Here is a 16345-nt window from a genome sequence, read left to right on the forward strand (position 1 = left end):
AAGAACATCTTGTGATTATAATTCAATGCCAGTTAACACGGATATTTCTTACCATGTGTTGCAAGAAAGAAACAACTTTTCCTGAATTTCCATCAGTTCTGCTTCTCCTCCTCCTTGGTAGCAAGAATAAAGCTCTCACTGCTGCCCCTTATTACATATGTCAAAAACCTGCAATGTATGAACAGGAAGAGACAAAATATGACAGAGAAATACCCCCCAAGACAGGCCTTTAGAGCCAGATATGGGATGGAAAGCTCCTACCTACTTTGGACAATAACCTCATGGGAGAGCAGGATCCACTCCACGAAACAGATACCAGCTCCCTTATTCCCAGCTGCAATCAAGTTAGAACTTAACCAGAAATTCTATTGATGACTATGACAAAGGAACCAGGATAAGTATGATAAGAAATGTCTGTATAAAATTGAGTAAAGTCACAGAATTTGAGCACCTTGACTTGAACATCACCATAAAAAGCATTCTGCAGTTACATTATATATATAAAGTTACTACATAAAGTGCTGACAAACCAAGCAACTCTATTAGCAGCTGCAAGTATTTAGGCTCTGCGTTCCCACCATTCCTACCCTTTTAGCCAGTACAAATATTTGCTATCTTTCTTTCTATCAATCTAAAGCAGTTCTCAGAACACAAGTTTTGTTATAATGAAGACATTTGAATCAACTAATTAATATAAAAAGGAGCAAATTACATCATTAATGGAAGAAACTGGGGCCCTACCAGAATACCTGAACTACTATGCAGCACAAAAAAACAGGATTTGGGGGAGGGGGGGTTGTTTGGTTGAATTTGTATTTTTTAAGTATGAGAGATCTAAAAGACAAAAAGAAAATACAAAACAGTATTCTAGTATTTCACATTTTTATTAGCTTCTTCTGGCAGGCATTACACTTGGGAATAATATTGCACCAGGCATTAAAAATACGAATTCTACCACAGGGACATTTTGCATTTAGAATCCAATATAAATATTTGTAATCATATTTCCATGGCTACAGATAATATTTGGTTGCTTGATTTATATGCATAGAAAGAAACAGTTGTCATAACTGTAAGAAACTGTACTTATCAAGTACTTTTAAAGGGTGGGATTTGTTTTCCTAGAATATTACAATACTGTTTATTGATTTAGAAACTAAATTAGTCTACACAATGGCAGCTTCTCCCGAACTGCATTTTAAAATCTTTTTTGTTTCTTGCTCCCAGTGTCATAGCATTAGATGGATTAGAAACCATTTAAACAAGAGGTAATTTTAGCACTTTGAGTCGAATCAGAGAATTGTGTTAATGACACAAAATACCCTATTGTACTGATTCTTCGGACTCCCTCTTTCAAACAAAAAGGTGTCTTGACTGAACAGGCACATGCACGGTTTTTTTTTTCTGAACCGGACAAAAGAACAGAGCTGCTAGAGGATCAAACTCCTCCAGTCCTCACTGATAAACAATAAATAGTTGTATAAAAAAAGCCCATATTGTTGCTTTAGTCAAAATCCAGACTCTCTTGGGTTCACTGTCCAATTAAGTTGCTAATCACTGAAGTGGCTCCTGTGGAGTCAGAATCAGTCATCTGTTTTCCGTGCCAGTCTGCAGAAAGTCCAGTTGTGTTCCACTGTGTTTTCATTGGCACGCTCACTCATGTGATGGACTCTGGTGTTCCTGATCGTGAAGCCTTGCTTCGTGATGTACTCCATGAGATGGACCCGCAGCGACACTTCCTGGTGGTAATCGCACGGCCCAAAGGTGAAGGACACCTGGCAGTCCCTGGTGTCCATCATGTGCTTATTCCACTTGGTGAAGTGGTTTGAAATGCCTTCCAGTAGTGCATGGACTTTCGTGGTGATGGTGAGCTGTGTGATGATCACAGCCACTGGGTTGGAGTACTTGGAAAGCTTCCTGGTGCTGGACAGCTCCACCACCTCCTCAAAGGTATCCACGGGATACAGCGGCTTGGGGTCATTGAGACACTGAATTAAGGGTTCAATCTGATAGAAGTCTGCTTCCTTCCGGAGCAGGTCAAACTCCTTGAAGTCCAGTGGCAAAGTGAGCTCTGAGGTCCTTAAAAAGTTAAGAACATAACGGAAAAGTGGTCCATCTCTGTCAATAAAGTAATTGCCCTGAGAGTCCCTGGCAGTGGGGAAGTCTCCCCTGAACATGGCCCCGAGCATTGAGTCAGGATATCTCGTTAGAGTGGTGAGGGAGGTCGTATACATGTGTCCACCCACATTTAGCGTGACTGGATCAGTCATCTAGAAAGAGAGAAATTGCAGAGTTTATCAAGCCCCAACAAGAAGATTCTATCACCTTGCTGACACACACGGTAAATACTGCTGGAAAACTGGGGGGAAATCACACTTCTCCTGTTCAGTGCCTCTAAGGGCTGCTCAAACCTGAACAAATCTGAGCCACCTAGCAACAAGGCACAACTGGCAACTAGACAGGATGATACTTAGTATGCAGAATGCACAATTCCAGAATGCTTTAGAAATCTTAACAACTCAGCTACTGTCACAGGAGCAAGTTTAGCATTTGGGCAGCAAGTTTTTTCCTATTCTACAGATGGGGAAATGAGAACAGAGAAATTTCCTGAAGAACAAGTTAGTCAGAATGAGACCCGCAATGTTCCTTACTTTCACAATCTGTCTCTCATTCTAGAACAAAATCAAAACCAAAAAAAAAGGAAAGAAAAAAATAAGCCAAACAAATGTTAAGCCTCTTTTTACCCCTCAAAAGAGGAAGACAATGCAGGTTTAAACATAGGACCAAGAGCTCACAATCAAAATAATCCATGTTTTGGCTCAGAGGTTTCATTAAAACAGGCAAGGAGAAAAATAACTTTCAGCTTTTAACTCTAGAAAGAAATATTTATTAACAAGTTAGTGTGCTGCATAAAAGTAGAGGGCAGAGCACAAACCAGTCTGTATCAGATTCCAGATAGCACATGAGGAAGCAAGAGAGAAAAGAACATAAATCCCATCTGGCCACCAACTCTAACAACCAGGACTGCAGCCAGCCAGAGAAAAGAGACATATGCATGGCAGCAGAATGAGAAGGGGAGAAAAATAAGATGTGCTTGTCTAGTTTGAGACAAGGTTTACAAGGAAAAATACTTTTCTTGATAAATAAAATGACAAAGTCCTTAAAATGATAAGCAGGAAGCACAAACTATTTTCAGCTTTTATGTTAGGGAAATGGTAACAGTGAGCTCAAGGCATCAGTTCAGTCCTGGCTGATCATCCCTAGCAAATGTGAACCTGGGCACTCCCCTCAAACTGCACAGGAGGTGCAGCACTCCAGGGAAGGTGAGTAAGCTGTTGTAAAGCTGTTTTAACAGGCATAGTTTTCCCTCTCTCATGACTGAAGCTCTGGATCTACAGAAGGCAGATCTGGAAGGATTCTTGCTGCAAGACCTTGGAAGCCCAGTTGTAGTGCACAGTGCACACTTGCACTCACCATATATCCCCAGTCTCCATTATCCATCTGTTCAAGTGCTTGAGCTGTGGTATTCCAAGTTTAACAGAAGGCTGCTGAAAGGATACACAATTTTTCTCCTCTTATCTCTCTGCAGGAAAAAGCACACACAAACACAGAACAAAACATGGCAGACCATCAGTACCTACAAGAACACTAAGGGGAATACTTTCCAATCAAAGGCAGGTTCTCTGCCAGGAAAGCATTCAGCTACAAAGTCACGTTAGCAGGAGAATCTGCAATCCCACTTTTCCCTCCTTCTCCCATCACATTACCCACAGGGCTGTCTCTGGAGCACACACAACCACTGGTTGCCTGAACATCCCAGTTTTTTTGAATAACAAGCAACGTGCCTCTGAGGGTAATACATGTTCACAAGCAACCTTTCACCTGGGCAACTGTGAGTACTTTGAAAGACAGATGTCATTTTCCCAATCAAAAAAGTTTATTTAGCCACCTCTGAGGTCACACATGATCCGTTAGTCAACATTCCCATGCTCCAGCTTCAAACTGCTCAGAAAAATAAATCAAGCATGAAAGTCAGTAAACACTAAGAAGAAAAAAACTCTCACTGTGGAATTAGTAATTCAGTAGTGGAGAACTGCAACTGATAGCAACAACATTAATCTACAGACAAAGAGTATGTATGGACTTCCCAGACACCTACTCTCAAAATCTCTGTAAGGACAAGCCAGAGAACATCTAACATGTTGTCAACACACTCCAACAAAAGCAATTTGAGAAGAGATTCATGCTGTGACTTCCCAGAAGATGCTCAACTGCTGACTTGCATAACAAGGGGACTGTCCACACGAGCACAAGGCAAATCCACAGCCGGGTTGTGCAACTTGGGGAAGGGGGAAGTGAATGACCTCAGACACCAGTGTTGATTTGCCTGTCAACCATGTCAAGCAATGGAAGGACAGGGAATCCTGTCATCAGTAAGCCTTTATTCCTACCCAGAGCCTGCCTCTCTGCTAGAACTGCTGAAAATTTAGGTCAGCCTGTTTTAAGTAGGGTAGAGCTTCTCAGCTTTGTTTATTTTTACATCTTAAAAGACCACACAGTTCCCAAGACTTCGAGTCCCATCCTCTTTACTAACAAACTTCAACATACAGCACCCTGCTAAAGGCAGCACGAAGATTTAGCCAGAGCCCCACAATCCACAATGACTGAATGTTCACAGTTAATTCCCAAGCAAAAAAGATAATTTGCCCTTCTCATTTCTAGGAAATGAGGTTGGTTTTATTCACCCCAAAACAAGGCAGCACATCCCACCTCTCTGTGCCCTGCCCAAATTCACAGCCTGGGCAAAACAGTGTCCAGCAGGTCAGGTCTTTGGGACCCAGCAGAACAAGCATAGCCCCAGCTGCATCTCAGTGGATTAAAGAGTAAAAAAAAAATAAAATCAGTATATGAAAATAGTGAGGTCAGACAACAGAAGACTAAGGAATACTAAGATACAGAACAAGTCATACCAGGATCCTATTTTTACAAATTAGAGACAGAGCATGCCTCAAGAGAGTACATTAAAGCACATCCCCCGACAGCAGATAAACCTGGAACACCAGCTCTTTTGCCAACCTCTGTAATTATTTTTTTTAACTGCTCAAAAATCAAGAAGAGCATTCTTTCAAGGTTTTGTTATTTGTTTTTGTTTTGGTTTTAGCAGGGGGCTTGTTTGGGTTCTTGGGTGGTTTTTTGGGTTTTTTGGTTGGTTGGCTGGTTGGTTTTGTTTTTTGGTTTTGAGGTGTTTTTTTTTAATTGTAACTCAAGTACAGTTTGTAAACTTTTAGCAACAGACCAAACCTTTTAAATTGCAGCACTTGAAGGTGTTATTCTGGTCAAGTACAAGACAAGGATAACATGCAGATGTATTAAAACCATATGAGCCTGGTACAGGTTTCTGATACTCACTTGAAAGTGAAATGATGTAGGCAGCCAGAAACCTCACCAGTAATCATGACAGAAGAGATCTGCAGTCTTAATAAAATTACCTCAAATTACACATCTAGAATATTTCAAAAACAGAGATGCCCATCAGTGCTATTTTAACTGGTGAAGATGATGTTATTTTGGTCGCATGTAAGTCCAGTACAGATGAATCAAGACTTCATCAGGGAAAGAAAGAGATGACACTGCAAGCCTGTACAAAAGCATGATTTAATCTTTGATCACAGCACTGCTGTGTAACACCGGAGTGAATAATTTACAAGAGCAATTATCTGAAACAAACCAAGCCCTCAACACAGAAGGGGCATGGAGAAATCTCTGACCTTTGTGTAAGGACCCAGAACCACAAGGCAAAAAAAGACCTCCCTGGCAAACCAATGCTGAAGCAAGATGAGCCACACGGAAGGATGATACCAGAAGGCCATCCTAAAATGCTCCAATGTTCACTATTTCCCTCATCAGCCTGGGAGCTCCGCATTTCTAGACAACTTCACAGGGTTTGGGTACAACCTGAGCTAAGGACTCGCCAACCACTTCACAGCAAGATGACGATGGATGTCCTTCATGACATGTGCCCTTTCAATGATGCTTTAAATCCTGCAGAATGGAACACAGTGATCATCAGTGGGGGTGGGCAGACACTTCATCCATCCCCCAGCACAGGCAGCCTCAAGCCAGCTCTGTCCTTGTGTCACACACCAATGGACTGCACGCAGGGACAGGCTTGTCAACACAGCTACTCCTGTCCAGACAGCAAATTACAGATGACACACAGTCGTATCCCAAGGCAGCCTATGTTTGATAACCACAAAAAATATTTCAAGTGAAATTCAGTCAGACAAACTGCTGACACAGTTAAGCCAAATAGGATGTCCCTCTTTGGTGGGAGCAGAAGTGCACGGATGGTGTCAAACCACAGTCCTGCTGTTGTGACACCACTCTGTGTGCACGGTGAGGACACCCAGCAGTGACACGGTCACTGGGGCTCCTGCCACAGCCCAGCACAGCCAGAACTGGAATGGCACAATGAGAAGCAAGAAAAGCACTCAAGTCATCACTTTATACTCAACACACTGAACTGGATACCTGCATTTATAAAACGCTCACTCTTATTTCATATGTTATGACTCAGAGGATTACATGGCTGTTTATCAGCAATGCTGCTGCAACAGGTAGTGCCACTAACTCCAGCAGGGCTTCTCCCAGAACAGAGCTGCAAACCAGTTTGCAAGCTGAAATTCAAAGAAAGCATTTAAGAGTCAGATGAATGTCTGCATCTGTGAAAACACACACACAGACACACACAAACACGCTCAAGCCACGCCAGGAGATGCCAGCAGCACTGCCAGGCATTTGCACTGCTGGGACCACAGGTTACCACCACTCCTGGAGAGACCCCTGCAATGGTGTAACGTGCAGTTACTCAAAGGAGGAGCAGAAATACACCAAGCCCTTGTAAGTCAAAAGGCACAGATCACCTGATTTGCTCCGAATGTTCTTCATCTAGTCTTTCAAACAAAATAATTAAGGGATTTACTTGTGGCAATACTCTTTCATGGGCAGTTTGGTATCAATATTACAGCACAAGCTGTTTAACCTGAAGAGTTACCTTTGATTCCTATGTCAATAGAGAAATGGAAGGAATTCTAGCAGCAGCAACTTAAAAATTAAAAAAGAGCAAGGTAAAACTCTGACATACATTTGGCATTTCAACTACTCACCCCCTTTGTGAGCTCCCTGCCTCTCACACTTAGATCTCACAAGATGAGAAGAAACTCCATCCCCAAGCACAGTTATGCAGCACAGGAACAACCCCTCTCTTTCCCAGCCAGTCAGAACATTTGAAAGGCAACTTCTTACTGTAAGTTATTGGTGACTCACCTGAACTGACAAACACTGAGCAGCACCAGTGCTGACTGCTCTCCTCCAAACTACAGCGAGCTGACAGTCTGCAGAGCAACCTCTGAGCTCCAGCTCTGTGCCACCCTAACCAGGGGAGTGAGGAGGAGCGTTCTCAAAACAACCAGTCACCAAATCTTCTGGCAATTCAGCAGATCAGCTTCACCAAAGAAAGCACCTACCACCTTCTACACATGTCAAGTTTATCACGTCTAATGCAGTTTATCAGAAGTTAGCTTAGTTCTTGCTTTTCTTGAGTTGTTTTTTACAAATACTCAGTCTTTACCTCAGGCAGGATGGAAAAATGCTCACACCAGCCACTCAACATTTTCACTCCTTTATGTTTAATTGCTTCACTACAGTTTCCATCCCTCCCCCAAGGATCTCTATGACATCCTGTTTTAAGTCCCGATTCCAAACCTTTATTTAAATTGCTTCTTGCTGGTAGAGCCCACATCCCAGTATGACTTTGGCCCTCCTATAAGAGACTCAAAGGAGGATCCTAATATCCAGCCAGGCCCTGCTGAAGCAACTCAGGGCACTCAGGCTTCCAGGACCTATGATAATAATTGGAGTTTATCCATGTACTTTGCTTCTGTGATATTAACCAGTGTTTTTCCAATGAGGAAACATCTCTGAACAGTTTTGGCGGCAGGCAGGTGTCAAGCACCGAGACTCCCTGCATACACTGCTGGGACTAAGCACACATACGGACCAAGGAGTGACAGCAACCTGGGACGGAAATCCCCCCTGAAACCCAGAGCGGGGTCCACCGGGAGCCGGGAAGTGCCCGTTTCCATCCCAGAGGAGCTAACGTGATCGTGGTAAAAGAACTCTCCCCCAGATCACAGTGATTCAGCAAAGATGCTGGGAATGAACCCGTTCTGCGTCTCTCCCCGCAAGTGACCCAAGAGCCCACGGCCTCACCCCCACCCCAAAACAGGGTCCCAGCTCTGCCTCCTCTCCCCAGAGCAGCAGGACCCGCTCCCCTCCCCGCCCCGAGCAAAGCCCACGGCTCCCCGATCCTCCCTGCCAGGACTCACCGCCGGGCACCGCGGTTCCCACCCGGGCATCCCCGCCGCGCCCGGCCGGGAACGGGACGCCCGAAGCACCCGTCCCATCCCCTCGGACCCCGGGGGCTCCGCTCCCGTGCCCGGCCCGGCACGGCCCCGAGCCCGGCCGGCACCTGCCCCGCTCCCCGCCGCGGCCCCCGCCCGCACCGCCCCCCGAGCCGGGGCAGCCCCGGGGCTCGGCCCCGCGCCCCCCGCCCGGCCCGCCACTCACGGCGCAGCTCTCGGCGCTGAGGCGGAGCCCGGCGGCAGCGGCTGCGGGGACTGTGCCCGAGCCCGGAGCGGAGCCGCCGGCGCGGGCGGGGACGGCGCGGGGGAGTGTCCTGGCGAGCCCCGCCCCGGCGGTCCGTGACGGGGCGGGGCGGGCGGGCGCGGCCAGGACGCGCGTTCCCGCCGCCCTCAGGGCCGCCCGGCGGCGCTGGCCCGTGCCCGCGGGCGCGTCCCCGCGGGGCTGCGCGGGCCCGGCCGGGGCCGCGGGCGGGGCGTTGGGGCGCGCGCCCCGCGCGGCCCCGCGGGGGTCCCCGCACGGCCCCGGTGCCGGAAGTGGCGCGAAAAGGCCGCGCGCGTCTCGCCACCGCGCGCGCCGCGGACGCTCTCGCGAGAGCGGCAGAGGCGGGGCCAGGCGGCCGCAGGGCGAGAGGACACGGGCAAGATGGCGGCGGCTGCGGCGGCTCTGCGGCACCTGGCGTTGGGCTCCCGCCTCGCCCCGCACGGCCGCAACGCCGGCGCCCCGCTGCAGCGGCTCCAGCAGCGCAGGGGCCTCCGCCTCTCTGCGCCCGCCGCCATACAGGTAGCGGGGAGGGTCCGGCCCCAGGGCGGGCGGGCGGTGAGGTGACTTTAGCTCCGGGCTGAGGTGACTCCCGGCTTGTGAGCGTGTCCCCGCCCAGCCCGCCTGCCGCTGTCTCGCAGGTGACGGTGCGGGACGCGCTGAACCAGGCGCTGGATGAGGAGCTGGAGAGGGACGAGCGCGTCTTCCTGCTGGGCGAGGAGGTGGCACAGTACGATGGCGCCTACAAGGTATGTGGGAGACGTTAGCGGCCCAGGAAAGGGCTTCAGGCGGGCCCTGACTCCTTTCTCCTACCCTGCAGATCTCCAGGGGTCTGTGGAAGAAGTACGGAGACAAAAGGGTGATCGACACTCCGATATCCGAGGTAAGGCTGCTCTGTCTCCTACCCTGGTGATCCCTCCATCAGCTGCTCCCTGGTCCTTATCCCTTGGTTTCCTTCTCTTTCAGATGGGCTTTGCAGGAATCGCTGTCGGTGCTGCTATGGTTTGTACATTTGCATTCTTCTACTTCTGGTTTTAAAATTACACTGTTTTTATGTAAAAAAACATACTTCACGTTTTTATGTAAAAAATATATTTCAATACATTTAATAGGCAGGGTTGAGACCAGTGTGTGAATTCATGACATTCAACTTCTCCATGCAAGCAATCGATCAGGTTATCAACTCTGCTGCCAAGAGCTGTTACATGTCTGCAGGATCCATCTCTGTGCCCATCGTGTTCCGAGGTCCCAACGGAGCCTCGGCCGGCGTGGCTGCCCAGCACTCGCAGTGCTTCGCAGCCTGGTACGGCCACTGCCCCGGCCTCAAAGTCGTCAGTCCTTGGAGCGCGGAAGATGCCAAAGGGCTGCTCAAGTCCTCAATCCGGGATGATAATCCAGGTGAGCACAGGCAGGTCCTAGCAATACCTGGCACTCAAGCCTAAAGAATGTCTGTTTTTCCCCACAAAAGCAAAGATTGGTTAAACTCTAAAGCGCTCATGGTTGATTTATTGCAGTTTTAGGGTATGTGAAAAGACACAGAGGGATTCATGCTTTCCCTAGCAGTCCCCTGCCATGCTAACAGTAGATTTTGTGCTGCTGCCAAGTGCACAGTTTTAGTGCTAGTTTGGTATCAACCAGAAAACCGGGAAGCATTTTTAGATCATAAAGGGGTTAAAAAGGGTGAAGATTAATTAGGAGGAGTTGTGCATATATAGTGCCTATGTAACTGAATTTTACAGATCATGAAATTCAAATGATAAATTCAGAATGTCGAGGGCAATCTTTGTCTTTATTTTTCACAAACATGAATTAGACCTTTCTAAAATTAGTGATTGTACTGTCATGTACCAAAAGTAAAATACCCGACCTCTTTTCAGAGTAGCTGTAGAAGTTTTTAAAATAATTAATTATTGAAGTAAAGACTTAGATTTACTTTTCTTTTTAACTACTTTTGCAAATATAATCCTCACTCCCTTATTGCCTGGGTGGGTTTACTGTCTTGAGCTGCAGGACTGTTAATGGTCAGTGCCGGCCTATGTACACACTAATCCAGGTATGTTTCCTTCTAGTTGTGATGCTGGAAAGTGAATTACTGTATGGTGTTCCCTTTGAAATGTCTGAACAGGCGCAGTCAAAGGATTTTGTTATTCCCATTGGAAAAGCTAAAATAGAAAGGCCAGGTAAGCTGAGAATACTTTTTTCCTTACTGACATGCTTGGAGACTTTTCTTAACCTCTTGGCTATTCAGGGTACTGCTATCATGGGGCACAGAAAAGTATTTTAAATGTTAAGTGTTCAAATGTTCTTTTATTTAGTAGTGTGTTTCGTGTTCTGTTGCCTTTAAAAGGAACTATCACCTGATGGTCCATATCTGAGCTTAAACTACACCTTTCTAAAGGATTCCATGAAGGATTTGTTCTGTAGTATAGAGATTGGTTAGGTGATGGCTGAAACAGTTTTTTCCTTACCTAAGTATGTAATTTTAGTCAAAAATACAAAAAGAGATCACTGTAGTGTTTCAGCTCACTTGTTCATAATTTAGTTCTGAATTACATGAACATTTGAACAGGATAATTTGAAAGCTATACTAAATACCTCTTCAGTTCCCTGAATTCAAGGATAAAATTCATGTCTTAACATGGTCCTTTCTCTCTTCATACTATGTCTGGGCTCAGTAGTTTAAGTAAACCTAAGAACCTTAAATTTGTAAGTGAATCCTCATACTACCTTGAAAGGAGCCGAGGTCTAGAAAAAAACCTTTAAATCTCAAGAGGCTTTTTTCTAACACTTTTTTCTGTTCTAGGAACTCACGTTACATTAGTGGCGCACTCAAGACCTGTTGGTCATTGTATGGAAGCAGCTACTGTGCTTTCTAAAGAAGGTGTAGAGTGTGAGGTGAGTGGGGTTTGAGTTACTTTTCTCTTTCCCTGAAGTGGAGGGAAAAAGTAGCATCATCTTGTTCAAGTTCTGCAAAACTTCAGTTTATTAATTTCAGGGGTCTTAATGCTTGAAGGTGCCTTAACAGCATGTGCCTTTCACGTTTCTGAGTTAGAAATTTTATTAAGAGCTGTCTTTGGAGTCAGAACAGCTGAAAGGGCACTGTACCCAAACAGTGGTGACTGAGAGGCTCAGATCACACCAAGGCTCACACTGTCCCTTCTCCCCCAGGTTATAAACCTGCGAACCATTCGACCCATGGACATTGAAACAGTGGAAGCCAGCGTGGTCAAGACAAACCATCTCGTAACTGTGGAAGGAGGTTGGCCCCAGTTTGGAGTAGGAGCTGAAATCTGTGCCAGGATCATGGAAGGTACTGAGTTTCACAGCACACTGATCTCATTCCCTACTCTAAATCCTGATAATTCTTGATGAAGCCAGGCAAAGGCAGAGTTAGGGGTTGCATCACACGAGCTGGAGCTGTCTTGCTCTAGAGATTTTCACAGCGTGGATGACCGAACCCCAGAGTGCATGAACACAAACAAGCCAGAACACTGCTTTCTGGAATATTAGGCTACAGGAACAAAATTGCTTAAATAGAGAAAGAATCAGAAATTGAATAAAGTCAAAACCACAGTACTTGTCAAGCTGACACTGTCTTCTGTTTCAGGACCTGCCTTTAACTACTTGGATGCTCCAGCTGTGCGTGTCACCGGTGCCGATGTCCCCATGCCTTACGCAAAAATCTTAGAGGATAACAGCATACCTCAAGTGAAGGATATAGTATTTGCAGTGAAAAAAGCTTTGAATATATAAGTTGTAAATACATGTTTTAAAATCCTGCTTTACAAAGCATTCTTGGTGTTGGGCACGTTGTATGTATAACTGTTGTATAAGCTCCATGATCTTTTGTACAGTGGGGAAAATATAGTGACTTCCCAAAATATTTATATGGGATTACCCCTCAAGCCACACTTCTGTATGCAACAATGTGGTAATGCTTTTTGTTCAACAGTACAGCTGGAGAAACCCTGTTCTAAATTCAAGAATGAGTTCAAAATCATCTGGTTTTGCTTGGCTTGTAAGTGCCAGAGGAGCTGTGCTGAACCTCCTGCAGCAGTGATGGCGTGCAAAGCTGCAAAGAGCAAGAGCAGGCCCCGAATCTGTACGGCTGCAGGAGCCTGTGATTGCAAGGCTCATTAAAGAGGAATGATCAGGCTGATCATGTAAAGCCCAGGCTGGCCTGGCAGTGCAGTGCAGTGCAGCTCTGAGCACAGGCTGTGGCAGCCAGGGGCTGGGTTGAGATTGTGGCTGTGTCTGGTTTGAAGAGCACTCTGCACGTGCAAAAAGGCTTCTGTACAAGAGCTGAAATAAAGATCCTGAACCTTCCAGTATGTGATGGGAAACGATACCTAATTTTTCTTTACTCGCTGCCACATAATAATGATAAAAATAAGTGCCCAGATGCTTTGCTTTTACTGTTCAAGTTTTTTGTGTTGTTGTTTTTGGTTTTTTTTTTTAACTCCCCACCTGGGCTGACAACCGCACACTGACTCTAGTTCTTCAGTGCAAAATGAGTGAGTTTGTTCAGCTGCACTGAGCCTAAGCAGCAGCTGTATGGATTGTGAAGAGCTGGGACACAATCAGAGCAGCCTTTTGGAGATCACTGCGTCCCAGGGAGCTCTGCCAGGCTTCCCTCAGCAGCTTCTAGTACAGAGGGAAAGCTGCCTTGAGGAGCCTGTGCAGCAGCATCTGCTCTGCACCTCAGCTTCTCAGGAGAGGAGGTACCTCTGAGCAGACAGAAGAGCTTGGGTCACGTTTCTGAAGAGCCAGGAATACTTCCCAGGGTATTTTAGCAGAGGTGCTGTTCAGTTCTTGGGAATTCTGGCTTGGAGGTTGAATCCCACCGGAACATATCCACCACATGCTGCTGAAGGAATTCCATTAACATTTTAATAAAAATGACTGAATATCACAGGTTACATGAAACTTTGTACAGACATTCTCTGCATAGTAACAAACACTGATGTACTTGAATTTAAAAAAATGGATTATCTATAATCCTTTAAAGTGCAATTTGTTTAAGGTTTTAAATCAAAAAGGATCTTTCAATAAAGTTTAAATGTAGAATTAACTTGAAGTAACTTTTCATTTAATTAAATCAACAATAACATCCCAGTGCCCTATAACCTCCCACTTCAACTGCTTCCTCATTTAAAAACACTTTTCCCTAGAGTTGCAGGTAGGATGTCCATTTAAACAAGCTTAATGAGACAGCATTTTAACTCCACCAGCAAACATGGTGGGAATAAGATTTAATTCTCCAGTTCCCTCACCTGTGCAGTATGCTTTAAGGGTTGGATTATGTAAAACAAACTTGTTGGCTCCATGCAGCAAGAATTAAGATGAGTTCCAAGTACATGAAGAGAGTTGAAAAACTGAGCAGACTAAAAAAGGGGTGGAATGAAGCTAGGAAAAATTGATTAATTTACCATCATTATGGTCATTCCTATTTTCAGATTTTTTTTATTCAGCTATATAGAAGTTGCTGTACCCCTGAAACTGCAGCTAGAGAACACAGTTGTTGCAGCCAAGTAAAGACCGGAGTAGTTATCCCAGCCAGGCAAAGCAGCTCGGGCAGGGCAGGGCAGGGCAGTGCTGCTGTCGGGAAAGCTGGAACCGGGGAGAAGGGAGCGGCAGCTGCTCCGTGCCCGTGGGTCAATTGCTGGTCAGCAGCGTCAGCACAGGAGGGGGACAGGGAATTGAATCCTCGAGTGACCAGAGGCATCAGCTGATCCTGGGAGCGCTGTAGTCGCACGTCTGTGTTTTCTTCAGAGTTCCTTTCTGAAAGTTTTGAATGGAGCTGAGCAGGGCTCCTCGGCCTGCGCTGGCTTCGGGCCGCGCCGTCGGCACCTCTGTGCTGGGCGGAGGAGCTGCTGGTGGCAGGGGCGGCGGGGGCGGCGCTGGGGGGATGGACGATGCTCCTGAGGAGTGGGGGAGAGAAGATGGAGTTTGATTATGCCAGGGATGTCCTGCCACAAGAGGCCTGCGGCTGCTTGGCTGGACTTGGTCAGTCCTGCACTAGTCACATCATCCCTTGAATGGCAGTGGAGTGTGAAGAACAGAACAGATGGAAAATGCCAAGTGATCAAATCCCTCTATCTGCAGGTGAGTCATGTCATCTGAGATACCTCTGAAATGAAGCCTGAAGGGCCTCAGGACTCAGATGCAAAACATGACTCATATGTGATCTTACACCAAGGAAAATGGAGATCACTTAGCGGGACTTCCCAGATTCAGCTTCTGCTATCTGTCCCTAGTGAGGCAGTTTGCTCTTTGGGACATGAACAGTAACAAAGACTGGAAGCAAATTTTACTACCTGTTCTTACTTACATAACTCACTTTACATTCCTATCAATGAAGGGCCACATCACTGTAGTATCTGTGATGACCATTTTGCTTTGTCAGATTATGCTTCATTTTTAAAGCACTAACTGCAGATAGAGTTTTCTGGAAGTGTTTTACACTTCCAAAGTTCTATTTGACTTTCTCCAAATATGTTGTAACAAATGGTTGTTTTGACAGACTGAATGAATCACAACACTGTCACACCACACACCTCCAGCCTCTCCTGGTCCCACCAGCCACCTTTGTACTCTGTCCCTTGCTCTCTGCATCAGCCACATCTGCTTTCTGCTTCTCATCCAACCTCAGCCTCCAGGTCCTGACCCCCTGGGAGGCCAGAGCCCACAGTGAACATGCAGCTGGTTCAGCAGAGAGGGCTGCATGGAGCTGTTTCCTGGCAGTTCAGATCCAGGCAGGTGGCCTCCTGTGCCCCAGGCACCCTCCCAAACACCCTGATCTTGTGCAGCTCTGCTGCTGCACATGGCACCATCACTGCTGTGCAAGTGGAATAATAATGGGCCTATCCTGTCTCGTGTCCTGGAAGGAGCAGGGGCATAATGATTAATATCCTGGAACTACTCAGCAGTGAATTCCAACTCTATCCCAGATCATGAGTTATGCCCTAGGAAGACTGAAGAGACAAATGGCACCTATTAACACTTGCTTCTAGTAGCTCTGACTACAAAGAGGAATTTACTGGTAAGTGACAAGAACTGTGATACTGGGCAAGGTAAAACAACATTAAGGCAACCAAGAGACTGCTGTTCCTGAAGTAGAACTGGTTGCTAGAAGTGAGCAAATATCAAGCAATTGTGTCACATTATGCCACTCAGACTCAAAAGGGATTTGATGAAGGATAAAGCTCAACTACAGAAAAAAAGCAGACAAAAGAACTCCATTTGTCTCTCAATTCCTCATCAACAATTGTTTTTAGACTAACAAGTAACAGTAAAAACAGAACTGCTGTTATTAAAACAAGCAGTTATACTGATGAAAGACATAATTCAAAACTCCCTCATTTTCTATCTGTACCAGCCTTTGAAGAAAGACTTTTCCCATATGAGAGCAAGGTCAAAATGCAGAGTATTCACATAAAGCATCCAATTTTCCAGGGTACATTAATATGTGCTGTGATTGTAGCACTTCCAGCCCTTCAGGTGAAATTCTCATTGGCATGAAAGCCTTCTGTGAAAACAAAGCATTGAAGTACATATTGAGCTCATCTTCACTCTCTTCCCTTCCAGAGGAAATACTCAAGTCCTGATAGAAATACCAGAGATCAACTGAAACAACTGCCTGTTGCATGTGGATCATCTGCTT

The 16345-nt window shown here is 46.0% G+C and overlaps 3 protein-coding genes across 7 annotated transcripts in view; 1 reads left to right on the top strand and 2 right to left on the bottom strand.

The window, feature by feature from the left end:
- Nucleotides 1-230: 230 nt before the first annotated feature.
- Nucleotides 231-8707, bottom strand: KCTD6 (potassium channel tetramerization domain containing 6). 4 transcript variants are annotated; one of them, XM_056501797.1, is made up of 4 exons: nucleotides 6532-6677; nucleotides 5956-6042; nucleotides 3475-3583; nucleotides 231-2270 (listed from the first exon to the last, which is right to left on the bottom strand). In XM_056501797.1, the coding sequence occupies exons 3-4, from the start codon at nucleotides 3499-3501 to the stop codon at nucleotides 1584-1586; spliced, it is 714 nt and encodes a 237-aa protein (XP_056357772.1). In that variant the 5' UTR covers nucleotides 3502-3583; nucleotides 5956-6042; nucleotides 6532-6677; the 3' UTR covers nucleotides 231-1583. The 4 variants fall into 4 exon arrangements, with proteins under 4 accessions (XP_056357772.1, XP_056357770.1, XP_056357773.1 ...); XM_056501795.1 differs by lacking the exons at nucleotides 5956-6042; nucleotides 6532-6677 and adding an exon at nucleotides 8629-8707; XM_056501798.1 differs by lacking the exons at nucleotides 5956-6042; nucleotides 6532-6677 and adding an exon at nucleotides 8388-8518.
- Nucleotides 8708-8921: 214 nt separating this feature from the next.
- On the top strand, nucleotides 8922-13753 carry PDHB (pyruvate dehydrogenase E1 subunit beta). Its single transcript, XM_056501793.1, has 9 exons — nucleotides 8922-9204; nucleotides 9324-9431; nucleotides 9503-9565; nucleotides 9649-9684; nucleotides 9795-10080; nucleotides 10752-10862; nucleotides 11486-11577; nucleotides 11851-11992; nucleotides 12290-13753. The coding sequence occupies exons 1-9, from the start codon at nucleotides 9067-9069 to the stop codon at nucleotides 12433-12435; spliced, it is 1122 nt and encodes a 373-aa protein (XP_056357768.1). The 5' UTR covers nucleotides 8922-9066; the 3' UTR covers nucleotides 12436-13753.
- Nucleotides 13120-16345, bottom strand: part of PXK (PX domain containing serine/threonine kinase like) — a 33835-nt gene continuing 30609 nt past the window's right edge. For both annotated transcript variants that reach the window (XM_056501780.1, XM_056501781.1), the window contains exon 18: nucleotides 13120-14603. In XM_056501780.1, the coding sequence (XP_056357755.1) occupies nucleotides 14407-14603 (197 nt within the window). In that variant the 3' untranslated portion in view covers nucleotides 13120-14406. The remainder of the gene's footprint in view (nucleotides 14604-16345) is intronic.

Source organism: Oenanthe melanoleuca, chromosome 12 (assembly GCF_029582105.1).
Source record: "Oenanthe melanoleuca isolate GR-GAL-2019-014 chromosome 12, OMel1.0, whole genome shotgun sequence".
In the NCBI taxonomy this organism is placed as follows: domain Eukaryota; kingdom Metazoa; phylum Chordata; class Aves; order Passeriformes; family Muscicapidae; genus Oenanthe; species Oenanthe melanoleuca.